The sequence below is a fragment of the Amphibalanus amphitrite genome, unplaced genomic scaffold, assembly GCF_019059575.1.
Source record: "Amphibalanus amphitrite isolate SeventyFive unplaced genomic scaffold, NRLGWU_Aamphi_draft 000024F_arrow, whole genome shotgun sequence".
NCBI classification, from domain to species: domain Eukaryota; kingdom Metazoa; phylum Arthropoda; class Thecostraca; order Balanomorpha; family Balanidae; genus Amphibalanus; species Amphibalanus amphitrite.
The window spans coordinates 842,021-860,227 of NW_024881520.1; the positions used below are offsets into that span (position 1 = coordinate 842,021).

Below are 18,207 nucleotides of genomic sequence, written 5' to 3' on the forward strand. Positions count from 1 at the left end.
CGAGAGAGTGAGCCTTGCACGTGCGAAATTTCGACGGGGTATCTCCAGCTGACTTGTCCACGGCACCCTACTAACCGGTCTCTAGCGATGTGCCTACTTTGAGCGCAATCGGCCCAGCGGTTCTCGAGATCTGGAAGCGGCACCCTGCACGTGCGCACGTGCAAAATGGGTCCCAACTGAGCGTATTTGGAAATTCCGACCTCGACGAGCATCAGAAGCCACCTAACAGGCGTGTTCGAAACCGCAGGAGATGATGATGAACGGATTTATCGAAACTTGATTGGATGAGCCTATCGGTAGGTAATAGCGATTTTAGTGTGTGCATTTATTGTTCATAGTGGTGTGAAATGTGGTTGGGGTACGACCGACAATCCGTCGGGGCGAATTTCGCACTGGGGTACTCAAAATTTGAAGCATTTAAGACGTTTCCATGAGTCTTGAAGGTATGGATAAGTTCTAAAAATCCGGTTCTCCTTATCCGGGTCATTAACTCCGTATGGTCCAGGAAAGCTGGCACACTACCTTTAAAAGGTATCAAAAAGGTTTTCAGTGAAGGGTATATTAGAAGAGTTTCAGAGCGATATTCAAAGAATGTGTATTTGGGGTATATTCGGAGAAATGATCAGGGTGTTGTTTTAGACCAATTCCCCTAATATGCTTAAAAGGAATCAAAAAAGCTCTCAGTGTTCCCGAGTTCATTGGTGGCTTTCCCGACTCTCTAGCTCAATTTGATTGGAAGTTATTGACGAAAAACTCGTAAGACCCTAGTGACGTCATAAATGACGCCACACAAGGTTAACCATGTAAAAGTGAAGCATTGGACTTTGCAAGGAGTGCATGAAATCACGATACCATGTAGTACAGCCCTCTGCAAACTGCGTGGTAGGTATTCTTTTTTCGACAAAAACGAGAATAACGCGAATACTATGCTATTGGTCACTCGGAAATCGTAACAGCAAGGCGCGTGAGACTCCGCACCGGCACCTTAGGTTGGCAATTGGCATCATCGCCGTATTCATTTTCCATCTAGTTCGGCAACAAAGCCCAAAAGTTCATATTTTCTCCCAAAACAAACTTTTGCATTTTGTTGCCATGCATACAAGGCGTATAGTTTGTTTAGTGATAGACCTAATCGAAGGAGTGGAGCATGGCGCATCTATTTGCAGTGAGTTCCGACCGACTGATAGCATAGCCTTTGACTTATTATCGGTTTTGTCGAAAAAAGAATACCTACCACGCAGTTTGCTGAGGGCTGTACGTGAGATAGTTTTAGATCATTCTCGGCGCCAAAATAACAGTTTTTATATTTCCCCATTGACTTATAACAGTGATGTCACGTGACCGACCTGACCTTAAAAAATTCCCAGATATCCAAGTTGTGAGACCTCTGGAGGACACCATGTATGCGTCCTGTAACTTTCATCTCGGACAGCTATGGTCATTGGCGTCCAAAACAATGTCAGAACCAAACAGCCTTTTTCACTCTCGCGATTATATGAAAGAGGGTTGGATGAACCCTCTTTTCATTTATTTTCAGATGACTCAGACTTCAATTGAAATATCAGTACCTAACCCGTGATGTCACTAGGCAGCTTTACCACGCCATTTGTAAGCTCCCCTCCCGAAATCACGGTTCGAAACCGTTATCGTGACGTAAAATAAATACATTTATAGAAAGAACATCTTCCTAATTTTTTTTTGCATACTTCTTAACAATGAGCCAAATATTTTTTAAAGAAATAAAAATTCAAAAAAATTGTCCCTATGTAAGTCCAAAAAATACAAATGAAAGAAAGCTTGATATGTCATATATAAAAAAAGCGTATTTTTTGAAATTTCAAAAATACATATTAATCTCTGTTTTATTGCAAGTTCAATGTTGTATAACATTTGGCATTTGAATAATCCATCTTAGAATTATAGTCCGCTAAACTTAGCGCTGCAAAGCAAGATCCAAAAAATGTTTAACACCATTAGGTACTCAAAAAATATTTATCTGATAAGCCTGAAATTGTTACAGGTGGATTCAGAGCCCCTGATTACCCCTGAGACTAATTCTTGTCAAATTCCGAGAGATGAGGGTGTCAAATTGGAAAAAGTGGTACGATCTATCGTGGAATGCCCCAGGTATCAAATCGGGTCAACACTGAGTTTAGCAAAGGCCGTCAATGGCCGAAAACGTGCCCGCGGCCTAGACTAAATTAAATGGGGCTAACCGTTCTCATCTAATTTGATCTTACACTCGCCGAAGCCGGTCAGACGGTGTGCCACCGTGTATCTCACTTACTTTTTTTCATTCGCAATTTCTCGGAACGCGTTGGAAATATGTAGCCGATAGCTGAAAGTAAGCATATACGACCTGAAATCCATGCCGACTTGTGACACCAACTGGATTTTCAGCAACGCTCATTTTACGTCTGTGTATTTTTGTTGTCACCCATCATATTCACACAGAAGCATTCGGCGCCGACCGGATGTTTCTAAATCCATCACCAAATTGCAAAACACCGTCAACTGTAGCTTTCTAAATAGATTTACTTCAATGCTGATCCATGCGTAAACCTTGTGCTGTGTCCCACTTGCCAATTTTTAGTTGTGTCCGTTTCAACAATGCTCATTCATTGGCCGAAACCACCACAGTGCAGTTGAATCCTTGGCGCACCTTGTCAGGGAGATCTGGGGTTTCGTATCGCACATACGCCGCCCATTCCATCACCAGTGGATTGTCTTCACGCGGCGGCGGATTGGTGTTGCAGAACTTGTGGCCGTTGACGACCATGTTGTCCCACTTGCAGGAGCCGTCCCAGGAGATCATGTCGAAACTGCTGCAACTGAACTTCATGCTGTCTCCGGCAAATTTCGGCACCAGAAACCAGACACAGACCGAGTTGGTGCCGTAGTTGCCAGGGTAGTTTCCGCTTTGGAGGAAGTAAGTACCCGCTGCGAGACTGTGCTCACCGCAGGGCAGGCCGCCGGTGCCGGAGGTCGATCTCTTTGCCATGACGCTGCAGAGGAAGCCCGTGCCGGTGCCGCTGGAGTCGGTGACAAAGTTGACGCTGAGGCTCTTGTAGTACACCGTGGGTGGCGTGTCCTCGCCGCAGGACTGAAGTCGATAGTTGCCGTAGTTGACCTTGAGGCGATCCTTGGAGCAGCCGTCACTATCCTCCAGCTGGAAGTCGAAGCAGTCGAAGCGCAGCAGTCCCGAGGAGGCCTTGTTGTGTAAGATGTAGGAGCAGTTGTAGTCGTTGGTGTAGTTTTGCGGGTTGTGCCGGTCGAAGTTGGGCGAGTGGATGATATACGAGCCCAGGTCCAGGTACTGGACCTCGCTGCTGCAGTCCAGCACGGGACGGTTGTACGAGCCGCGGACCTCCAGTGGGTGGGAGTCCAGCGGTTCATTCATATCAACAACTGAAACGGCACGGAACACGACGAGTAGCAGTGTTATTTGTGGCGCCCAATGACTATTGCATAGGAGGATCATCAGCTTGTGTCATCATTATAGACGATATGTATCTATGCATTTTGTTCCGATGTCTCTTATCTTGAATTTGGGCTGCGCTTAGATTCCCAGTCAAACCCCTCATTCTAGGGACCGTCTGAACTATGTCGTTCACAGATGTTCGATTAGTGCATCAAGAAAAGGCATTACGAACATAAAACTATGCATAGTGATAAATACATAAGATCTCTAATCTCTATTCTCTATGAATGCGAAGGTCAATTAAGCACTGCTAACTACTTACCCCTCTTCAGCACTGATGCGAAGGCCAGCTTCTGTGCCAAAAGGCACAACAGCAGTTCCAGGTGGTGCATGACGAACATTATTCCACTCCTGTTGTGGCGGTGACTTTGTACCGAGCTTTTATACTCTTTACCAGCATATAGTAACACCTGGGTGATTTATTTTGATGCGGCGAAATTGGTCGCGACAAAACAGGGGTGCGATGCTGTTTTCACAGGTTTAGAATCACACGTGTGAGACGTCGTCATTATAAATCGGCTCATTTATGTTTGTCGCAGCATTTTCATCTGAGCCGTAAATCATTCGCTAGCAGCCACAAATATTTCCGACAGCCAGCCAGCTGCTACTGAAGGTCAAGCTTCTAACAGCTATTTTTTATTTCACATTTGCATCCTCTTCCCATTCATCCTGGCGGGGTAGGGGAACTGGGACATTTTCGGCCGCACTCGTCCGTTTATTTGTGTGTAACGTGTTACAATAAAACCACGGCCTCAGCGCCGCAAATTTGGGATAGCTTAGGTATCATGCATCAATTCTGTATCGTGTTTAAAGATTTTGACCTCGGATGACCTAACGTTAGGTCACCAGATCAAGTTAAGTAGCAAAGTGCCTAAAAAACACCACAACTTACCTTCTTGCAGTAGGTAGGTATCAATATCCCATAGAAGTTTGAATTTTGAAACTCGGTGCATAACTATCAGTTCTATAGCTTCCAAGTTCCAACAAATCGTACCTATATCTTCTTCTTTTTTTTTACCTGTGGTCGGTTGCAATAGTGACCTCACCATAAAACTAACTGAGCAGTAGGCGCATACCTAATTATTATGCAAAAGACGGAAGCATTACGTTTTCCGGTCACGTTTACGGCTATGGCAGGCGGCAGTCTATAACTCCAGCACTGCGCCGATTGAGACGAATACGCCACCGCGTAATCGATTCGCCGAATGCTATTTCTTTAATCGTTTGACCTCAGGTGACATGGGTGACCTGTAGGGGTCAATTTAACGTTTTCGCCTCAGCCATTCTATAGTTCAGACTTCAGCAACTACTGGGCCGATCGAGATGAAAACGCCGCCGCTGTACACGGTTTCGTCAGCCGATTCAAGTATGAGGATCTCAAGTGATTCCGGTGACCTTGAAATGTCAATTTAACGTTTTTGTCAAGGTCAATTTAACGTTCGCGATTAGGTAGGTATCCAAAATCAGGCCGGGCCAAAAAAAAAAAAAAACTATGCATTAACCACAGATAACAGTAGTACAGTGCATTAACAGTGCATTAACACATGATAGGTACATCACTGAAATAACTTCTAGGAGGCCCCAATTTTCCTTTTTTGGGTCATTAGCATAACCTGGAAGGTCAGAAAATGACCTAGGGCCTGGACCCTGGTCGGCTTCCTCTACTTTCGTCACGGACAACTATACCTACCTACTCGCTCGTTTTTCCATGAAGCTTCAGCACGACTAGCCACCAGGGGCCGCAGGCCCGCACGTCTGGAGATCCTACGGACCCCTTACACATAACATGCTATAAAAGCAAATTAAAGTAAAATTGTATTCGACTGGTGATGTTTTGTATTGATTCATCCCATGGTACTAGGGGTTTAGGATGGTCGCAAGTTGGCTTCTCCTGCTTTTCTTGGCATACTTCATATTTATTAATTTAGCTGCTGCTTTCAAAACAGCTGTGCATTCATTCGTAGCGCAGGTGTTTCATAAGCTGCGCAAACTTCGTTCAGTGAGTTGTCCTTGAGTGTCCATTCGTTGGTTTGTAGGTTTTGGTTTGTAAGCCATATCAATATTGGTTATTGATATTTTTAGTATTTTCTTTATAATATCCTAGTTGTCAATTACCCTAAGTTGAAGGTATGTGCTGTGATGATTGATAATAATGATGATTATTTATTTACCGCTTCAGCTTGAGCTTGATTGTGATTGATAAGAAATGTGCAAACTGAACCTCGGCTCAGAAACAGAAGATCGTGATATTTTAGGCAAGGTGCTACTAATAAACGCAAACTACTATTTGATAGACTGACTGTCTACATAGTGTCAGGTGTACGGCGACATACATAATATACAGTTGTACCCATAGCTGTCAAATACACACGTGTGGAAGGTGTGCACACTGATGCCTAATACATCATACACAACATAATAATATACACACACACACACATACACATATTAAACGATTAATTTGAAAAAGGCTACACTCCCACAAGATACATAAGATACACGCTTACATCATCGGCCACGATGAAATAATTGAGTTGATGTGTGGGCGGTTTGCTTATATAAGTAGGTGGTAAGTAGGGAACAGGGATTCTGCGACTTTCTGTCCAGGTGGTCTTTGGAGCAATGAAGGACACGAACCTGAAGAGGAAGGGAGGATTGGTTTAGTGGTGCGTCGGGGTGGTGCTTACGGAAGTGGTCTCCCATCGGGGCCCTTTCGGATGCACTCAAGGCGTCTCGTAAATGTTTGTTAAATCTTAGTCAAACAGGTCATTTTGTATTGTCAATATATGTGCCGTCGTCACTCTTTCCTTCACACAACTTTCAATTTAGCCCGTTGACGACATTCTTCTGTGTACATGTACAATCACCTGAAAATCTGATGTTCCGTAGCCTTTGGGGGTTCATCCATGCTATCCTGATCCTGACAGCTGGGCCAGATTTCTTAATTTTTATATTTTTACATTTTTGATGTTTTTATAAACATTTTTGATGTCGAGGAAAAGGTCAACTTCTTTTATTTATCGAATTATATTCAATACGTTTCTTGCTTGAGCACTTAATAATATTTCTGCTTACCTTTGTATGTAAAATTTTACCTGTGATGCTTAATAGTTAAATTGCTAGCAATGCTAGGTTAAAAATTAAGGGGGAATATTGACTCATTGTTTTGAAAGCTAGAGAATGAGTTTGGTAAGAGCACCCCTTCATCCAAAACCACCTTTTTATGGAGTCCTTGAATGATCAGCTGTGTCAGCCAACAGTGAAGAATTTCATGCCTGGCTTAACCTTTTTTAGGTTTTCATTGTGTAGATTTCCACACCCATAGCCATGTCATGTGTTTTGCTTAAGCTGACAATAACGTACAGTCAGTAGTCACCATTTTGACCTTTGCAGGTTTTAAAAGTAGGCCAAGCATGTGAGGTTAGAAAATGGAAGTTAGAGTGCACAAGATCTTTCCACTGCTAGCAGATTCTCCCTTGCTTTTGTCATGTTCACAAATAGGTACTAAGGGACAGCAAGATTTGATATACACAGTGTTCCTGATAAAAGCACATCACATTGGTTCTGTAATGAAAGCCACATTACCAGAATATCATTGCCAGCACGGCTACCATATTGACTCCTGTGTCCCCAGGTGTGGCCGTTTGTTGACTCCTGCTGTATCCCCAGGTGTGACCGTTTGTTGGCTGCCGCTGCTGTCAGCGCAGTCATTCAGCCACCATGAGTCTGCTGGGCCGACTGGCGGGTGGAGTGCTCGGCGCCGCTCGGCTGCCGCCTCTGCTGCCGCTGCGCTCGCTCTGGACTGCATTCCGGCCGCTCCCTGTGCCGGCAGCCACTCCCACTGCTGGTCTCCAATCTCCGGTCCCGGCGCCACTGGCGGCCGGACCCCTGCTCGCCACCAGCACTCCGCAGGTCAGCTGAACACCGTCCCTATTGGAGCACATCGATAGGCATGAGTTTAAATATTTTTTGTTAGTAACAAATTACCTGAGACCAGCATCTGTTCGGGTAATATGATCTGCATTTGAGATTATATTATGCCAGTTACCTGTGGTTGTATAATTAACGTAGTAGGTAGGCTATTTTTGGGTAGCGGTTGCCGTAAATGTGGATGCTGCCCATTTTCCAGCCTTTCTTCCAGCGCTCTTTACAGTGCTTGCTCCTAGGCACCTGATCTTATCATCTTCATCCAATTATTCATTCGTTCGTGATCTATCAACATGCAATTATACAAACGGTGGCACGAGTTTAAATGCGTCGGGAAGTTGAATTTGGAGCACATGGAGGATTTTAAATTATGTCTAGCTATGGTAATCTATATACTAAGGTCCTTGCTTGCAGCATAAAGTGGACAGCGCGAGATACCGCCTCATTCGTTTTAATGTAGACAAGCCGAGGTCCTTCTTCTCCCGGCTATTCACTTTTATGTTTAGCAACACGATCCTTTTATCTGGTTTTCTCTGCTCACTTCTGATGTTAAGAGGCATGGATTTTAGCATTTCGCAATTGAGTCACGCTAGTCAAAATTTTCATTGTGTGCCGTGATTTTCATACTACCCGTCCTATCCATCCGTACCATTTCGTTTCTCAGCTTGCATGCTATCTGTATTCGGCATGTGCTTGGTTGAACAAAAGATAAGGATGCTAAATGTTGAAGCAAAGGTTTATAAAGGATTTATTTATGCATAAGATGACAATAGAAGTTAGCAGGGGTGATTTACTGATGTTGATGGCGGACAGAAATTCGACGTAAACGGTACGTTTCCTCAAATTAATCCTTTCCTGATTGCCTCATGCGTGTTTTTGTTGTTTAGGCATTTTATGCTGTTTATGATACATTACCTGACAGTCAAATACAGTCACACGCTGTTTGACAGTCTCATCCCTTCCTGGTTTATTAACATGACATTAACATGGCATTAGCATGTATATGTGTTAGTCGTTGATGTTTGTCGTCGGTTGTCAGTTGTCACATGCGGTTATACCTCCAGCGTCGGCCCCGCCTCGCGCCCGTGCCGCCACCTACCGCACCCCCTGACGCCTCCTCTATCGGCAGGTGGTGCCCTCGTGTGGTATGAAGATGCGCTACGCCCTACGCAGGCGCTGCAAGCACTGTTACAAGGTGGCACGCGGCCAGCGCTGGTACATCATGTGTCCTGTCCACCCGCGGCACAAACAGATGAGCCTCGTACCGCACCCTAAGACCCAGTGGATACTCTCGGATGTTATGCAGACCCCTCGCCGGCCCTGGTGATAGTCAGGGGCAGTGGAGGGTCAGGACTTTGGTGTGAATGCAGTGGTGGCGTTGGACGTTGTTTGTGTGGTGACCTGCCGCTAGGAGTCGGACGAGCGGTGATCAGTTGATGTGTACGGATGGATGAATCAGTGTCGCGTCGAAAGACCGGATGTTAGATTGATCCTTGTGGTGACTGCAGTCATGGAATGGGACATCCAAGTCATGGGATAGGACTCCGGGTGACATCCAATGCCGCTAATGGCCTGTTGTCATCTGAGATGGCCCTGAAGTTTCGTTTTCTGAAGCACACAGTGTGATGCGGTTTTCTGGAGAAGTCGTCATCCTGTCTGCGGCATTGTTTCGTTTTGAGCTCGGGGTGCTGGTGTAATCACCTCTCAGTGCCTGGCTCTAGGACGTGAAAAGTTAACCCAATTCATGCGGTAGTTTCCATGTATTTAAAGGTGCAGCTTTGTTCTCCATCGGTATTTTCTGAAGCATAGTAGCCAAATGTTGAATATTTGTAGGCACGAGGATTGGCAGGCAAATCACGACACGACAAATCGACGTGTTCCACGACAAATCGACAAGTGCCCTGCACCCTCATATTTTATTTTTTGCTTAGAATTGGTCTAATGGGTTGTGATGGGCGGGGAAGCCAGCTGTGGCAAGGATTTTTTTCTTCGAACAACTGTTTCCGAGATATAGCCTCGGGCAATTTCTGGATTTCGCGCTGCAGCCCTATGTTTGGCGGCCTATAACTCAGAAACTATTGGTTTCTTACGATAAAAACTTTATATGGTTCAACTCACAATCAACCAACATTCAACAAACATTTTGGCTATCTCGGATTTTCAATTTTTGAAAATTTTGATCACGTGACCTTTTTTCCTATTTTTCGAAGAGTGACCTTGATATTTTCCCCACTGAAAGTTGCAGTTTTGTCTGATGACGATTAAAGCCTTATCGATTGTCATTCATATGCGATAATAAAAAAAGTGGTTATCGCCCTGCGTTAACCTCAGGTCAGGTCATTTTTATGACCTGTCCATTATTACGAGCGGGAGCGACAGCGAGATCTCGAGAATAAAGCAAGATAGCGACAAGCGGTAAACGGTAAAGGGTACATACGGATAAGGTCTATAATTTTTACTGAGGTCATTTTCAGGTCAGGTCAAAGATGACGTCACAGGAGCTAAAAGGAAGTCAAAATAGCGGCACTATACATATATATGAAGTTTTTCTCGAATAACTTTCAAGGTATCCCAGCTAGGAACAAACTAATAGTACCATCGTGATCCTCTCGTCGATCCGCATCGAAACGTATGTTTGTTGACCTCGAAAGGTCGAAAGGTCAAAAGTTGACATTAGGTCACGTGATCTGAGGTCAACTTTTGACCTTTCGACCTTTCGAGGTCAACATACATATGTTTCGATGCGGATCGACGAGAGGATCACGATGGTGCCATTAGCTTGTTCCTAGCTGGGATACCTTGAAAGTTATTTGAGAAAAACTTCATATATATGTATAGTGCCGCTATTTTGACTTCCTTTTAGCTCCTGTGACGTCATCTTTGACCTGACCTGAAAATGACCTCAGTAAAAATTATAGACCTTATCCGTATGTACCCTTTACCGTTTACCGCTTGTCGCTATCTTGCTTTATTCTCGAGATCTCGCTGTCGCTCCCGCTCGTAATAATGGACAGGTCATAAAAATGACCTGACCTGAGGTCAACGCAGGGCGATAACCACTTTTTTATTATCGCATATGAATGACAATCGATAAGGCTTTAATCGTCATCAGACAAAATTGCAACTTTCAGTGGGGAAAATATCAAGGTCACTCTTCGAAAAATAGGAAAAAAGGTCACGTGATCAAAATTTTCAAAAATTGAAAATCCGAGATAGCCAAAATGTTTGTTGGTTGATTGTGAGTTGAACCATATAAAGTTTTTATCGTAAGAAACCAATAGTTTCTGAGTTATAGGCCGCCAAACATAGGGCTGCAGCGCGAAATCCAGAAATTGTCCGAGGCTATATCTCGGAAACAGTTGTTCGAAGAAAAAAATCCTTGCCACAGCTGGCTTCCCCGCCCATCACAACCCCTTACACCAGTTTTCAACGAAGAATAAAATATGAGGGTGCAAATTTAATTTTTTATTTGTCGATTTGTCGTGGAACGCCCCAGGCTGGCCGCAGCGTTGGGAAAACAATTTTCTCTGTTTGTACTAGTAGATCGATGAAATGTGCACCCTGACGGGTTGTATGTCGTACTCCTACTTTGCGCATGGATGCGAGTGTTTCATACAAATACAACCATTTGAATGAAAGGTATACTGTTTCGTATACTCTTTTGCAAGCATGAAGTTATTTACGTGCTTGCATTTTATTGCGATAAAGCTGGCATATCTACGTTCATTACCAGGTCACGGGGAGCGATTAAATCCATCGTGAGAGTGAGCAGCTGTCCGGTTCTACAGTCCTCATAGATCGAACACCAGTGTAGCGAGAGTGGTAGGTGGAACGGTGGTCAACCTACTGCAACTGCACTGGCATGGTGGGCTGGTTCAGTAGGGCTGTTTTAAGTGCATTGTTGATTTTGAATTTATGGTTGCCTGCAGGGCGCTGTGATATTTATACTTTCAAAGTAAAAAGGTGTAATGTAGGAAGAATGCGGTCATAGGAGCACTTCTGCATCTCATTTGGCATCTCTGATGTAAAAAAAGGACTGCCTCTGACGGTGTCCAATGCCGTGTGTGATATTGGGAATCTTAGGTATCTTATGAAAAGATAGTTCTTTGGGAGTAAAAAAATTGTATTACCTCTCGGCACTTCTATAACGGCTTGTATTTTAAGACCTTTTGCGCGGAGTGATCTGGCAGTCGACCGATGCTTCACTCAAAACTTTTTTACTACCTCCTGGAGAGTTCATTTTCATCAAACCCGCAAGATAATAGTATATTGAAAGGGTAACTCGCTGCTACCATTATGTGCATAGTAACGGTACGTGGTTAATATGAACTTATTCGCCAGCGAAGAGTATTATTACCATGTAAATATCAATATTACTCTCGCGATCCAGAACATCACGAAAACTCTTTCCTCCTGGGTATCGTGACTCGGGTACAGATAGTCGTTTCATGCGTGGATCTTGTTTACCCTCGTGAAGATGATATTTGAAATGGAAACAATCAGCCAATCAGAAACGAGATCGGCCGTTTGCGGTTTAAAGGCCGCGCGCATCTGTCAGTTTTCGGCCGTTGGTCTCCGAGAGCGGATGTGAGCAGTGTGGGTGCCGCGCGGCGTGGCCTTTGGTGATTGTGCTTGTGTGTTGTTCATCGCCTATAGAGCCTCTGTGGACATTTTATTGTAAGTACCGATGTGCTAGAGCATTGCGTGCCGTTGAGTGGTGCTAATTTGACCTGGTTAACAGGACCCCGTGCACGGCCACGTGGCCTAGTGTTGTGAGTACGTACATTAATTTTGTTGTGATGCTACAAGTTTATGCATTTTGTTGGTGACTTTGAAAAAGCCTTGCACTGTAGTGATCCAGTCTCATTATCTCACGCAGACGGGCGACCACCCAGGAACGCCGTCGCTCACTTCAAATATTGTGCGCTCTGCCTAATCCAATATGAGGGCGCTGAATGTCTTGTATTCATATTCAAATTGCATTCAAGTTGTATCGTGGTGTTTATTTACCGCTTGTGCATTGCTGAACGCTTTGTATAAATTTGTATGAATAAGTGAAGAGTCTCACAATGTTCATGGTTGGTGTGCCCCTCGTATTGTTTGTACGGAAGCCAAATATACCTACATTGTTGCTCTTGAAACATATTTTTTTTTTTAGTTGGTGAGCTCCGGTTAACAGAAGCTTCGTGAAGCTTCTGAAGGAAGCGTCTGTGGGTCTGTTACCATCCTCTGGGGGGTTTACACTAAAGGAAAGAGTAAACATTACCATGTGACAAAGGGTAGGCCATAAGAATATACTCTCTGTAGGAGGGTAAAGCACAGAGTAGATGATGCGTTACTCCCTAAAAAGGGTTCCGTTAAAGATTTACCCTTTCAAAGAGTGTAACCCAAAAAATGTTACACTCTAGACAAGAGTAAATCAAAAGAGTTTACCATTCAGAAGATGGTAAAAAACGTCTGTGTGTCATGTTACCCCTCCCTGGCGAGTTTACTCTTCATGAAAGAGTAAAATTTACCATCTGGAAGGTGGTAAAAAACGTCTGTGTGTCAAGCTACCATGCTATGGCGGGTTTACCCTTCAGGAAATGGTAAAAAAGTTTTCAGTGTTGGTTTACTTCTGCTGGGCGGTCTCGGAAGGGAGCCGTTTTAACTGTCGACTGCCGCTCATCTGACCGACTGGGCCCGTCCTTGGGGAGTTCAGTCGCGGTCCGAGCACCGACCGCCCCGCTTTCTGCTACTGATGGCACCCGCAGCTGGCCTGCTGGGGTGACGAGGGCTGGTTGGCCGGAGGTGTCAGTCTGTGGTGGCAAAACCGACCGTGTTTACCTCCTTCCTGATGACAGACGGACGGCTGTGGGTCTCCACGGACAGCTTGTGCCCTGGTAAAGGGTGGCTGGAGGTCGGACGCATCGGCCATGCGCCGATGGAAAGCGGCTGTCGGCCGACTCACCTGGCTGTCGACTATTTCTACTTATGATTATGCGTTTCGGGGATGAGGTGACTAATTGTGTTTGTTTCATGCATTTATATGGCAATTGAATGTCAACAGCCGTTTCATTGCCGTACCCAGTCTGGTTTCGTTTCCCAGATTATCAGCAAGGAGCCCGTCTATTATCAGGATCGATAGGCGGGTTGTCAGAGGCAGAGCTGGCTGCGTCGTCCTGCCTCACCTGTGTATCTGTACCAACTACAGTCTAGAGTATCACCCGGTTCATATTGTGGTTTGGTCGCCAGGATAATTGTGATGACACATGGCTCGTCCAACTCGCCTATGTCGTCCGCCTGGTCTTTACCGTCCGGCTCGTCTCTGTCGCCACTCGTCTGGCTCGTCCCTGTCGTCCGGGTCGTCCGTAGTGTCCGGACTCGTCGGTGCATCTGTCCGTCTCCGTCCGAGTTGGTCCGAGTAATTAGATACCGACAGCTCCGCACCACGGCTCGCCAGCTGAAACTGTCGTCTGCTGATGAAGCATAGAGGTCAACTGAAGGGGTACGGTACAGGGCAGCGGCACATACCTATCTTTGGAGTGTTCTGCCAAGCTCAGGACAATTTGACACCCTATGAGTTTTTCATTTTAACTCGTGGACCATTGCGGCCCATGCTAAAAGTGGAATTGCCTTTCATCGCGTCCAGTGCAAAAGATCCCTTTCTCAGTGTAGTGGATTGTGGACGGACACAGGACACAGCCCTCCGTATAGGCGTCTCCAGCTCTGGCACATATGGCACGGGCGGTACTCCCCGTGGCCCGGGCCCCGAACATCGCACGTCCCCGTGACCGTGTCGGTCCGTCCCGGTCCGTCCGGCGACGGAGGCCGGAGGTGGAGGTGCTGTCTGGCCGTCTCTAATGTCGCGGCTCAGGTGACACCGTCCCGGTCACCGTCAGCGGCCAGGACGCGCCGTCAGCAGCCGTTCTCAGGCGGCTGGCCGACCGGGGTTCTTTGAGGTCACTCAGGGGAACATTCCGAGGTCACTGGTCAGCCCGTATCTCTCTAGCTGTCGTGGGTATTGTAGGGGTGGGGGTGGGGCGGACGGGGAGTCAGGATTGCTCAGCAAGCTCTGGGATGCCTAGGTTTTCGGTGCCTTATTTCGTATTACGAGTGCATAATACATATTACAAATATGCATATTACGAATGCATTATGTTGAATGTGACATGCTACACGATGCCATGATGTATGTTTCAGAAGTTTGTGATGCACGACTATCTAAGACATGCAAACGTGATCAATAACATTCATTGGAGAAATGTAAAACGTTTATTGTAAAAAAGACCAATATGAGAATAAGCTTACGCTTTACAGCGTCATCAGATTCTAATGATGCTGTAAAGCGAAAGCTTATTCTCATATTTGGCCTATTTTACGATAAAAGTTCTACATTTCTGCCATGTTATTGATCATTTTTGCATATTTATATCTATTCATCATGGCAAAAAGCACCATCTCACAAATAAAAACGATCTAAAACGACCGTTTATTTGAGTTTTTTTTTTCAGGTCAGCGGATAGATGTCACGCCCCCTCGCAGTCACCATAGCTGCGTTGCATGGTAGTAACAAGGTGCATGCAAATGCATGGCGACTTTGATTCATCGCAATGAAATTCATTGCAAACAGTTGATGAACTGTCCATTCAAATGCTGTTGACGTTGCGTGTCGGCCAACATGGCTGCCGGTTTCGTGCTAATTGGCGACGGTTGAAGTCGCACACCATAACTCAGCAGCCACTCACGCTGCATCCCCCTATCTGCATATCATATGCCTGCAGGCCGAGGCAGCTGTTAGGCTCAAGGCTCATGGTGTTTGTAACGTATGGGCTTCTGCGAGATATAGGTATGCAAATAACCTGATGTGACGTGGCGCCACTGGGCTGCAAGGACCTTGATAGGATGTTAATTACGATGCCCCTAAGCTCGGCCAGCTGGAGGGTCCTTTGTCGTTATTCCAACCATCATCGTCCTGTGGCCTTGTGCTGGTTGGCGTTTGTCTCCGGTCACATGCCAAGCTCGACACTGAGCCGACCCCTGAGCGGGACAATCCTCGACGGTGGACCGGCGGCACGGACCGCCGGTCCCGGGTCGGTCCCGGACCAAAGGACCGTTTGTCCCGGACCGTGCTGGGACGGGTTTTAGACTCCCAGTATGGGTTCTGACCCGGTCACCATCAAAGGGCCGCCCCTCCGCTGTCGTGAATCGCAGGCTGTTAACGAAGATTAGGCTGAATCTGTATACCATAGGAGAGCGACAAATTATATTTGTAGGGGCGATACGACTGAATGGATGACTAGGTTCTTGAGTCGTAAGTTGTAGCTTTCGAAGGCTGCTGCTCGTGGTAAAGCACTCCTGGAATGAATATAAGATAAGCATAAAAGCACTCGTGGAATTAATTTATGAATATAAAATGATAAGCACAAAACAGTCATGCGCGGGCACAGCTTGAACAAATCTATAGCTACGAAGCGTCATACGGCACCTGCACGTCTACGGCACTTAGCTTCGGGCACGAGAGCGCTGTGTGTAATGTGTATCTATGCAGACGAGCCTCTGGTCACACGATGCAACGATGACGCATTCTGCAGAGGACACAAATGGGTGAAAAACGACCCCTTCCCGCGCACCAATTATCTAACCAATTGGCGACCCCGACCTGTCACTGCCACCCGGAGCGAGCGAGTTACATCCGTCACCAAAAATTAGGACGGCGCACGTGCTGACTGCGCGGTCTGCCTGGAGGGGGGCTGAGCCCTGCCGCCGCGCCGTGACGTCACAAGACGCCGCCGGCGCCGCTCCGCCGCCTCCTCCAGTCGGCCGGCAGTGAGGCGGCGGGTGTGTGAGACGATGGGTGTACTGTTCGGACCGCTGCGGCCAGTGCTGCTGACGCTGCTGCTGGCGACCTCAGCAGCGAGTTCCGTCCTCCAGTCCCACAGGACGTTCCGCGAGGGTGACTCGGAGCTCCGCTGGATCAACACCAAGGACTCCAAGTCAAGGTGGAACACCATCACCACGGACGGGTTCGGCGAGCCGCCGTGGTCGCGGCGCGAGCTACCAAAGTCCACCACCTGGTTCCTGCAGGCGCCCAATTCGTCATACGCCATCATCGTCTACATGACCCAGTACCACCTGGCGGATGGTGACCTGCGCGTCAGCTCGTTCAGGAACTGCCGGAATGCGAGCCGCACCAGAAACATTGTCAAATGCAGCTGGGGCCAGCCGGTGAGCGACATCTCGCAGAGTTTCGAGGCGCCCGAGGACACCAACATATTTCCGGTTCGACACACGACGCGATATGTGGCCACCAAGGCCGGCGATGAGTTCCTCGTTCTCATAATGAACCCGTCGAATGGAGACACCAGCGGACCCGCTGACGGCTGTCTCCAGTCCAGCGTGTCACGCGGCTTCAACGTCACGTACAACGTAGTCGAGCTGCCGGCGGGCACCGACGTCAAGACGAAGGTGAAGCCCGACCGCTGCGACGCGCTTCGATGCAACCTCAACGGCGACTGCCACATGACGTCCCATTATGAGTGAGTGTTGGTGGATGACTGCATGCTAGTTCAAGGGCCTAATGAGTCCCTCCTCCCCATCAGTCGCATTAGAAGTACCCCAGTCACCCATCAGTCGTTTTAAAAGTACTCCAGTCAGGCGGGAACTAACGAACCCGCTCACATTTTTAACCCGTGCCTGGTAGGAGGAAACGGTCTCTGTCGTTTTCCCACGACATCTCAGAAAGTAATGTCTGTGCTAGTGGTGCCAATCAGAATTTGGACCTTCGGAATTCCAATTTTGTCCAATGTCCAATTAGGAATTTGGTTGGACAAATGCAGCAGGCTTTGGACAACATTTGACTACCACTTGCTACACCTCAGCATTTTTATATAAACTGAATCGTTAATGGCCTTGAATGACTGGCGAATACAAGGCTCAGCTCTCGAGATGCCTAACACTTTTTGGTTGATAATAGTATATTAAAAGCAAATTAAATAGTTGTGTTGAGTGTAGACTATTGCGCAGTTTTCGGACATCTCTGGACAAATGACTGGCTTGGACATTTTTGGACGGACAGCCCACGAAAATACCGGACATAGGACGAACATTAGACATACATTTTCTGAAACTGCACCGCAAGGACCACAACGGACACTGAAGTTTCAATACTTCTTCCCACAGCAATTCTTGATGCAGACTAGCAGTTTTATGTATATTAGTTTTTTCATGGATTGATCGTTATCAAATGACCTATTTGATATTTCACACTCGTTTCCTGTGCGATCAGAGTTCTGAGCGGCGAGCTCTGTTTCACGGTGGTCCCGGGCGGGCACAGTGCCGGGTGTGTCCACTGCCCAGTACACTCGGGGGCAGATTGATGTTCCACAACTCTTTATCCACCGGGTTCCTATGGCTCAGCATTGGCAGCAGCCGCCTGGTACCGGTAGACTGTGCCGCTTCACTTACTTGTCAAGCGGCACAGCCTACCCACCTGTATGCCACCGGTCTGGGTCGGTGGCTGGAAGGCGATGTGGGCCGCCTGTGACGTCAGCGCAGCGGTGAGGGCCGAGCCCGGAGGCATGGCTCGGGTCGGCGCGGCGCGGCGGCTGGCGAGGACTGGGGAGTGAGGTGGGTTGGGAGCACGGACATCGCGTGGCTGAGCGAGTGTAGTTATCTTTCGCATCTCAAGGCGCCAATTATTCTACCTAACAATTGTGCTAAAGCAGTTGTTAAAATGTCCTATCCCCAAGACAGCGCCTATCATCATACTTGCAATGCACATTACGACACACTTAAGCGTGGCAATGGGACAGCCGATA

General features: G+C 46.8%; 3 protein-coding genes across 5 annotated transcripts in view; 2 read left to right on the forward strand and 1 right to left on the reverse strand.

Moving 5' to 3' along the window:
- Positions 1-2,406: 2,406 nt before the first annotated feature.
- LOC122392905 (cubilin-like) lies at positions 2,407-4,168 on the reverse strand. The gene is made up of 2 exons (XM_043388271.1): positions 3,744-4,168; positions 2,407-3,408 (listed from the first exon to the last, which is right to left on the reverse strand). The coding sequence occupies exons 1-2, from the start codon at positions 3,820-3,822 to the stop codon at positions 2,615-2,617; spliced, it is 873 nt and encodes a 290-aa protein (XP_043244206.1). The 5' UTR covers positions 3,823-4,168; the 3' UTR covers positions 2,407-2,614.
- Positions 4,169-5,446: 1,278 nt separating this feature from the next.
- LOC122392914 (39S ribosomal protein L36, mitochondrial-like) lies at positions 5,447-9,378 on the forward strand. 2 transcript variants are annotated; one of them, XM_043388279.1, is made up of 3 exons: positions 5,447-5,480; positions 7,151-7,393; positions 8,538-9,378. In XM_043388279.1, the coding sequence occupies exons 2-3, from the start codon at positions 7,202-7,204 to the stop codon at positions 8,733-8,735; spliced, it is 390 nt and encodes a 129-aa protein (XP_043244214.1). In that variant the 5' UTR covers positions 5,447-5,480; positions 7,151-7,201; the 3' UTR covers positions 8,736-9,378. The 2 variants fall into 2 exon arrangements, with proteins under 2 accessions (XP_043244214.1, XP_043244221.1); XM_043388286.1 differs by having other exon boundaries at positions 5,473-5,608.
- Positions 9,379-16,209: 6,831 nt separating this feature from the next.
- The window catches only part of LOC122392925, a 65,352-nt gene continuing 63,354 nt past the window's right edge, over positions 16,210-18,207 (forward strand). The window contains exon 1 of one of the 2 annotated variants that reach the window (XM_043388301.1): positions 16,210-16,926. In XM_043388301.1, the coding sequence (XP_043244236.1) occupies positions 16,241-16,926 (686 nt within the window). In that variant the 5' untranslated portion in view covers positions 16,210-16,240. The remainder of the gene's footprint in view (positions 16,927-18,207) is intronic. The other variant, XM_043388309.1, reaches the window with a different exon arrangement.